Source organism: Metopolophium dirhodum, chromosome 1 (assembly GCF_019925205.1).
Source record: "Metopolophium dirhodum isolate CAU chromosome 1, ASM1992520v1, whole genome shotgun sequence".
NCBI lineage: Eukaryota > Metazoa > Arthropoda > Insecta > Hemiptera > Aphididae > Metopolophium > Metopolophium dirhodum.
Window position 1 is genome coordinate 86,575,906 of NC_083560.1, and position 10,165 is coordinate 86,586,070.

Consider the following 10,165-nt stretch of genomic DNA (forward strand, 5'->3'; position numbering starts at 1 on the left):
TTTTTTTTTTAATTTTTCATAAATGATGATTTAATGAAATTGTTCATTTTTTCGATTTGTTTTTTTTTTTCAATCCAGAACCTTTATTTTCCATTGCTTTATTATGTAGAATTATTTCTTTTTCAACTGCTTTTTTATGTTTGTAATCATTAACACTGTTTACAATTGAAGTTACACCTCCAACTAACGCACTAGCTGCTTGGTGCAAAAATTAATGGTAAAAATCCACCTTTTTTATCTTTAATTTGTGAATTTCGAATCTCTAACCGTGTTCCAGATTTTTTTTCCTTAGCCTTTTTTAATTTTTTAATTGAATTTTATCCAAACAATAAATATTTTCTCCTTTAAATATTTTGTTACTAGTAATTTCAAATGTTGCATTAGTATTATTTTTATGAGCTTCTTGTAATTTTTTAATTTGGTAATTATTTAATTTGAAATAGTACATTTTATAATATAAAATATTATAAAATTTATTCACATATTAAATTCATTCCTAAACGTATTTTTCCTTTCATTGCATATGCAGTTAAAATAGCCGGATTTTTTTCAGACATAGAACAATCAGAATCTTTACATCTTTCCATGGCTTTTTGTTCTAAAATTTTATCAGCAATATGTCTTGATTTAATGTCTTAATAATTTTTGTAAAAATTCTTGCAGCTTCATCTAATTTATTGATTGGTTGTATATTTTGTTCTTCTAAATTTGTAAATGGTCCTAAATATTTATATTTAGGATAATGCATCAGAGGTAAAAATTTACAATTCAAAAAAACCTGCACCTTTTATAATTTTCTTTGGTAAACTTGAAATAAATGACCATAAATATATTGGACCTTTATTAGGAATGTAAATTACTTTTTCCATTTTTTTAATACAAAAATTAAGAATTTAAAGTTTGTCATCATGGTAATAATTATTCCCCGCTCTTTCTTCACTAGATATATAATATATTTTTTCTCTTAATTGCTTTATATTTTATTCTATGTAATTTGGTAAATTATTAACATACTGTAGTAAATATTCAATACCTTCACGATCATCAATTAAATGTTCCATTTTTATTTTAAATAATTTAAGAATACCAAGTTTTTCATTATGAAAACCATAATTTCCTGCTTTTTCTTCAGCTGCCATTAAATGACATCTTTCATTTCATTGTTTCATATTATCTATCCAATGAAATTCAATTTCGTTATTTGTATAATTCATTAAACCTGCTCCTTTATTTTCTGTTGCTTTTGTAGGGTTTAAAATTTCTGTTGTTGGTATTGTAGGATTTAAATTTTCTTTTGGTATTTATGGTATTGTAGGATTTAAATTTTCTTTTGGTATTGTTGGTGTTTTATTTGAATTCCTTTTTTTCCAAATAGGACTAATCATTTTAATATATTTGTCACATTTACTTGATTTCGGTTTTCCTATCGGTTTGTCATTATTTTGGTATATTGCATCCATAGGCGTGCGCACGGGGGGTTCCGGGTGTGCCTGGGCACCCCCCGACAATGTAATTGGGGCCCTAAAATTTAAGACCTATAGTATATATATAGGTCCGTATTTTAACTAATTTTACTAGAATAAAAATGTTATTTTTTCTAAAATATGTGATAAAAAAAAATATATGTTTGGGCCGTTTGGGGATAAAAAAATAATACAACGTAAAATATTTTAAATTTTGCATGGTAAAACTTGTTACGATTACAACAGCTAGCTGCTAGATGTTATCGACTACAAAAGTAAAAATAATAAATAAATAATGCAATTATCTAAAAATAGATTTTAGATCCAACTATTTAATGAAATATTATATATAACTTGGAACAGTTGGAACTAGTAATACCACTGAATAATTTGTGATTTAATTCCGTGATACCATTAGAGACCATTATACGGGTTATGGAGTTATTTTTACATTTTGTAAAATCGAAAATAAACACAACAACTGATATCTACTATTTGTTATAATAATTATAACATTGAAATATTATGATTTGACTGTTAACTAAAATAAATATTATTTACGAGTTATTCTACAGCGATCACTGTCCAGTGTTCACTCTTCACTGATTACTGAACCAACGTTGTAACTTGTAATATTATTTTATTTTTTTAAATTAAAATCATGCCACCTAAAAGCGGTTGCCAAAAACGTAAAGAAAAAATTAAAAACGATTTGGAACTGAAGAAAATTCGAGGTTCTTTAGACAAATTTATTCTGCTCAAAACAAATCGTAAGTATATCAATTTTATAGTAATAGTATTATAGTAAAAATGTAAAATAGTAATGTTTAAGTCCTATAGATACTATTAAATTTAAATCCTAGATATAAAAAAAAACTAAAATATGTTTATTGTTATTTCTTTTTGCCATTAATTGTTATAAATTATTTATTAATTATTATTATTGAATTGAAAAGTGAGTTACCTACTTACTTAATAAAATAAATGAATAAATTATCGAAATAATTTTAATAATCAACTAAATATAAAATGTAATTAAAACATAAAAAAATCTGAATACAGGGCTGGATTTAGAGGGGGGCTCGGGGCCCAGGTCCCGGGGCCCCCACAAGATTCAATTAATAAGAGGGACAAAAATAATTACCAAAAAAATTAAAAATTACCAAAACCTTTTTTTTTTTTAATATTTCTAGTAATTTGCAAAAAAATATTATAATTTTTTTTTAAAAGTTTGACAAGTGGTGCTATTAGTGTGTGATTAAACGAATCACCAGATTGGGATTGGTAATATTATACCATTACTACTTAATTATAAATAAAATTACTCAACTACAGTGTTGAATGATGCGTCGTAAATCATTATAGTTATTTGAATATCAAAATACTATTGTAGTATTATTTCGTTGGTGTTGTATAAATTATTTTACATTTATATACACTACGTTCAAAATATGGTTTTTATTTCCCTTCAAAAATATTACTCAGTGTCTAAAAATAATGTTTTGTTTGATACTATCTGTTTTTTTTTGCCATATCAATAATTAATATAAACTAGTCAACTAGATAGTGTTACTTTCATCAAGTTTATCTTTAGTGCAATAATACATTTTTTTCTAGAATAATAATTTATTTAAATTCAATGGTTTTGATGTACTAAAGTAAAAAATGAAAAGAGATGACTATAAAGGTTACTTGTATTTACTTATTAATTGTTTAAATTTAAATTATTAATTTTAAAGTTTAAGTTTTAAAGTATGTATATCAACTAAAAATTCTTATATTTCAATCTTATGTGGGCCCTGGTGCCCCTACAACCCTAAATTCGGCCCTGCCTGAATATAATGATAATATTAGGTAAAGTAAAAAATATAAATTATAATTATTTAAACAATAAATGGTCAAGTAGAAACTAATAGTTACAATATTGAATATATTTTTAAAACTATTAATTACTAAGTTTATATTTTATTATATTTTAATAATTTATTAATATTTTTTATTACACAAAATAAGTGCAACTTGCAGTTGCAACATAATTCATAATATCAAATTAATATTTGTATTATTATTATTATTGTTATTAAATATTAATGATTATAAATATTATATTCTAGCTATAGTTGGTGACGAAAAGAAAAATGATAATTTAGTATTAATTACATCTACTAGTTCTTCTTCTATACCATTTGTAAAGTTGCCTGCTGAAGAAGATAATATCACTAATTCTAATTTATCATATACTAGAAATATCGATGAATTAAAAAATGTTAATGATGGTAATTGAATATATATGGTAAATATTGTCTGGTAAATAGTTTTTCTATATGAATTATATTTTGCAGTTTGTATGGATGGAAATTTTCAACAGAATAATGATTCAACAATTACTGAATTAATGACATTAAATTCGCCTCAAAAAGAATGTTCTGATATTGCTATGAATGATACAGACTTACCATTTTCTACTAAAAATGAAAATATTTTGCTTTCATCTGATTCTTCAGAAAACTGTAAATATTATAATATCAATAACTAAATGTTTACATTTTTATCAATAAAATTGACAATTTTTGTTTCAGTAAATACGATTAGTCTTTTAGATCCTGTGCATACATTGCCAATAGACCGTTTTTGTTTCAAAGATCAAGTATTAAAAGGACCTTATCAGCCAATCTTAGACATTTATCCATCAACTATTCAAGGGAACAAACGTAGATCTTTTCAAAAAAATTGGTATACTTTGTATAACTGGATAGAATATAGTACCAAATTGGATGCTGTATTTTGTTTCCCGTGCAGATGTTTTAGAGGTAATGAAAGTAATAATAGTCAAACAACAATAACATTTTCAAAAGTTGGATTTAAAGGATGGAACAAGGCCAATGAAGCTTTTAAAAAACATAAATTGTCAAAATGTCATGTTAATAGTTCAACTTCCTTACATAATTTTTTAAATGAAAAATCAATTGACTGTGTATTAGACAATGCTAAAGAAGTATCATTGAGTAAAAAAGCAGAAGAACGTATTAAAAATAGACAGATAATGAATAGGTTGATTGATATAGTGATTTGTTTATGTAAAGGAGGAAGGCCGTTCCGTGGTCATAATGAAAGTTCAACAAGCAATAACCAAGGACTCTTTAAAGAAATATTAAATTTGTTATCAAAGTATGATGATTTACTTAAAATTCACTTTCAGGAAGGTCCAAAAAATGCACTTTATAGAAGTAATAGAATCCAAAATGATATTATTATATCAATACATACAGTTGTTCTACAAAAAATTATTTCAAACATTAATAGTTCATTTATTTCAATCATGGCTGATGAGACAAGTGATGTCGGGCATCACGAACAAATGTCTATTGTTGTAAGATATTTTGATGATAATGTTAATAGACCTATAGAAACATTTGTTTCGTTAAAACGCATGACATCAGTAACTGCTGAATCAATTTTCAATACATTATGTGAATTTCTAATTTTAATTAAAAAAAACTGGAAATCAGTGGTTGCTGTATGCTTTGACGGAGCGTCAACTATGGCAGGTAGTATAAATGGTGTACAAATGAGATGTAAAGAACAAAATAATGAAATTATGTATGTGCATTGCTATGCGCATTGCCTAAATCTTACACTAATTGATGCTGTATGTGAAAAAAATTCTAAAAAAGTAGTTAAGAATCGATTGATTTTTAATTTCCTTGGAACTATACAATATGTACACAACTATATAGAAAGCAGTCCAATGAGACACTCAACACTAGAAAAAGTTGCTAAAGAAACAGGAATTACTCTTCTAACATTAAAGTCCTGTTCAATTACACGATGGGCATGTCGTGCGGAAGCTGTAAAAGCTATTAAAAATAATTATAATGTTTTATTAACTGCAATTGATGAAATATGTGAAAACACTTCAGTACCTGAGATGAGAGCAAAAGGAATTGGTATTTTACAACAACTCCAAACATTTGAATTTATTTTTGGCATGGAATTAATGAGTCCTGTTTTAAATATAATATTAAAAGTAAGTTCTATGCTGCAGTCTCCAAAAATTGACCTTTTGATTGCAGCAGAAAGTGTAAATACTTTAAAGAATACCTTATTAAACATGAGAAATAATGAAGAAGAATACAAAATTATATTTTCCAACACTGAAAAAATGTGTACAATGCATAAAATCAATATTCCAGAAGTAAAAAAAAGAAAAGTTACAACTAAAATTGATCCGTCTCCTTCAAATCAAGTATTTTTTAAGACTAAATATGAAGAATTAAAAGTTTCTGTATATTATCCATTACTAGATGATCTTATTTCTGGAATAAATTCAAGATTTAAACAAGATACAATTTGCCTTATAAATGCTATTGCAAATATTATAAATTTAAATATAACTACTGAAATAGCTACCATTTTGGAAAAGTTTGCGAAAATTTCATCAGACACTTTAATTGCTGAAATCAAACTTCTCAAGAACTCGACAGACAAGAATATTCCTAAAGGAACTACTAATGAATCTGTGTTTTTGTGGCTGGATTGGTTAAAAGATTCCAGTAGATATAATATTTTTAATTGTTTTTTTAAAATACTACAAATGTTTAGCATTATACCCGTAACTAGTTGTTCATGTGAACGGGTATTTTCAAAATTAAATATTGTGAAAAGTAAATTAAGAAATACCATGGCCCAAGACCGTCTGGAATCATTAATTTTACTTTTTACAGAACAAGAAATGGCCTCTAATGTTGAAGTAGATTTGGTTATAAATGAGTTTAGTAATTTAAGTAATAGACGCATGTTATTATAAATTTATCATTTTTATATTAGAATATTAAATAAAAAACTGTAAGTAATGTTTATTTGTGCATTATAATTTATTAAAATATGTACATATCTTGTTAAGAGAGGGCCCGAATTAAGAAAAGGGCCCGAAAAAAATTGTAGGCACCCCCCGAATTTCAGGTCTGCGCACGCCTATGATTGCATCTGTTTCAATTAATATTTTTGCATAATTTTGGTAATCTTCATTTGTATAAAATTCTGGTTTTGTAACATCTGAATGAGTTAACAATCTCCACATACCTGGAGTTAATATATGTTTTTTTCCGTTTAAAATGATGTCATCAAAGTCAGACATTATTGGGTATTTTCCAATCATGTGTCCAATATTTTCTTTAAATTTTCATCTAAATTATAATAACAAGGAGATATTATTTCAATTTTTTTATTAGCAAAAGTTAACACTTTAGGATTAATTAGTCTGTTTAATTCTGTAATACTATATTCTCTAATACGAGAATTAACTCTAATACTATATTACAACTTGTTGAGATAAAGTATTGCGAAAACGTTTTAGCCAGTAGGCCCAGCAGGGTAAGTTTTCTTGACAAATATACATTTTAAAAATATATTTATTTATATGGCTTTTTAATAAGATACATTTAAAATAAATTTGTTCAAGTCTGCAAAGTAAAGTTTGGAGGTAAGCCTTATAACTTACCTACTATGTGTAGCGAGCTGTGACTATACCCATATAAATAAAAGTGAGCCGTCGCGGGACGCCTGGCAGATGTGAAACATCAAAAAATTTTTTTTGTAATAATGTTGAAAATAGATGTTGAATAAGATGACTATGAAATAATTTCTAAATTATTATCATAAGACTATTTTGTTTTTTATTTGCATATGAAGTACTTAAAAGATTTATAAAGACATACAAAAATATACAAATGTAATAATGTAACTACTCTAATCAATATTATCTGTTGCTTCGTCAGTTATTTCTGTAACAGTAGCAGTTGATGCTTCTAATGGTACAATTGCTGGTATCAATGTAACAATTGGACATAACAGATGATAACTGAAATATGCAACAAAAGTACGTGACATAACGTTATCAAGGTACCTTGTGAATACTCCATCTATAGCAGTTCCATATCTGGTTGTTGCTTCTCTTGGATCGTTATTAATATGCAAACTAAATTTTTCTTGAAGAAATGTAATTAATTGTAATGAATTGTCTCTTGCGAAATTTACATTAAAATCTCCTGCTAAAAGTAATGGTAATTTATCCAAATTATCTTTCAAAAGCATCGATCCTTCGTGATTATATGGAAGTAATCGCCGATGTAAAAATGCAATGATATCGTTAATTTTTTGATTGGGTGAAATGTATACAATGACCATGAGAAATTCTCTTCCGTCATCCATAACAATTTGAGAAGCACACAGGTCACCTACAGGTGCTTGACTCACGTTAATTTCTGTAGCATTTTGTACCATAAGATCTATATTAGTGGTCGAAACGTGAGAAATATTCGAGCTCTGATATATAGCAACTCCAGCGGCTCTAACATTTTTTCGTTTAAAGTGAGCAATACAATTAAAATTTGGCAATTCGATTGATTTATCAACAGGAAGCCATGTTTCAGATAACAACAAGAAGTTACTTTTCTGGGAGATAGAATCGTTTAAATCTAAAGCATGCTTGTTGAGACTTTGGCAGTTCAGAGTACAAATGGTCAATCCTTCTCTTGATATCATAAAATTAGTAATATCTGTTTGTAAAGTAGTTAATCTGTTTAATGATAATCTTTTGAACTCTTCTTGCATAGATAAAATAGACGGATCGGCCCGTCTTCCATGATAAAATCTTAAATCATCATTACGTGTACACATGTACAAACCGTCAATTGTTTTCACTCTTGTAAGAGCTACATACAATAATTGAACGGAATGACTCTTGTTGTATTCATAAGATAAACATTAAAATAACATTTTAAACTGGCCTTAATAATATCTACTAATCAAATTTTTAGTATAACCGCTTCAACAATAACAAGCGTCCATTTAGATTTTAGATCATTGAGTGAAGTTACTATCTATAGCACCACGATAAGCACCTGTCGAATACCACTTATCACATTTCGTTGACTAACCATATCGACGGTATTTTGTTAAAAGGGCGTATACCAAATTTTACTTTTTTTCAGGAATCAAATAAAACTGATTAAATACTCAATTTTTAAGATAGAATATTTATTTATACATTATATTAAACACGAGACTCTGTGGAACTAAAATTGCTTATTAAATTGCTTTAACTAAATTTATATTAAATGTTATATTAATTTTAAAAAAATGTTTGTGGTGTAGGCCCTTTTAACAATTTGAATTTTATAATTGCCCTTCTAAGAACATATAATGATAGTGGTATAAGTCTTTTCAACATTTTTATTTCTACAAATGCCCTTTTATACATATTGTCATTAGTGGTATATGTCCTTTCAGCATTTTTATTTTTTATACATCTACTTATTATTTTAAAACATAAAAATTTTAATTTTTAAAAAACATTTTAGTATCTACATTAACACATAATATACATTTTAATGAGATTAGTTGGTACTTTATTTGAAATAAAAATAATGACTTCTATATTAGTTCAACATAAATCAATATTTTAAAATAATAGAATAATATTAATTAACAGTAACTTGAATAAAATAAAAAAAACAATGACTTCTTGTCATTTAACAGTAACTTGAATAAAATAAAAAACCAATGACTTCTTGTCATTTAACAGTAACTTGAAAAAAAAACTAATGACTTCTTGTCATTTAACATGAATTTAAAAGTTTTAATAAAAAAAAAGTTCACTTAAAAAAAAAAAAAACAATATTTTAATAGTATAACATAAACAAAATAATAATGTTGACTAGTCAATTAATTCATCTTCATCATCTGTCTCAGGCAAAACATCTAACACAGATGGCTTGAAAGGAATAGAGAGGTATTCTGAATGATAAACTTCAGGTATAATTTTTTTTAAGCACAAATTTCTTAGATCTTTGTATTTAGCTGCTGTAACAGGAAGCTTTTCTTTATACTGATGTTTTAGAACTGGATTTGTATTGCATGTTGATCTTAATCTTGCATTACTATGTAAATGTACAGTTTTATAATCATCTTCACCGTTTTCTCCAGGTTTAAAAGTGTATGAAATTTTTAATTCTTCCAGATTGTCTTTACTAAATTTAACCTTTCTGATAGACTTGAATTTAACATCACAATTCATTGTGTCTTTTAATTTAGCCTTATTGAATGTAGCATTGCATATGTCATTCCAGTTTAGAAAATCATTATAGTTTAAAATTATTGTTTCATATGGCCCAATATTAGATCTAGAATTTCTGATGACTGTAGGCCATTCCGATGGGGCCCAAATTGTTTTCTTTTTAATGTTTTTATCAATGCAAGCATGGATAGAATCTACTGGCATGTATGAGTGACCAGCTAATAAATAGTTGATTGTAATAATCTTAATATTTTCTGCATATTTTAAAAGAAAATGTCGAAGCATAGATAACATATTGTGATTTTTATTTTGGCCTGGGCAATTGTCACAGTAAAATGCAATTTCATATACATTTTCTTTCATATCAATACTTTTTAAATATTTGAACAAAATTGAACTAATTTCATTCGACCCTCTTTGGCCTTCTACTTCTGACCATAGATAACAATAGCCATTTTTAGTTTTACTTTCATATATGCTCAAATTATAATATGCTAGCTTTCTAGAATAAAACAGTAACATACTATTTCCCCATGGTGTATTAAGCACTTTTTGTAAGTCAAAACTACAGCACAAAAACCCATTTTGGCCACTCTTTTCCTGATCTTTTTTAAATCCTTCAGTG

At 26.6% G+C, this 10,165-nt stretch overlaps 1 protein-coding gene across 1 annotated transcript; it reads left to right on the plus strand.

The window, feature by feature from the left end:
• The first annotated feature begins 2,124 nt into the window (after window positions 1-2,124).
• LOC132943175 (zinc finger MYM-type protein 1-like) lies at window positions 2,125-6,270 on the plus strand. Its single transcript, XM_061012036.1, has 6 exons — window positions 2,125-2,233; window positions 3,578-3,729; window positions 3,832-3,973; window positions 4,043-5,650; window positions 5,768-6,002; window positions 6,066-6,270. The coding sequence occupies exons 1-6, from the start codon at window positions 2,125-2,127 to the stop codon at window positions 6,268-6,270; spliced, it is 2,451 nt and encodes an 816-aa protein (XP_060868019.1).
• Window positions 6,271-10,165: the final 3,895 nt, after the last annotated feature.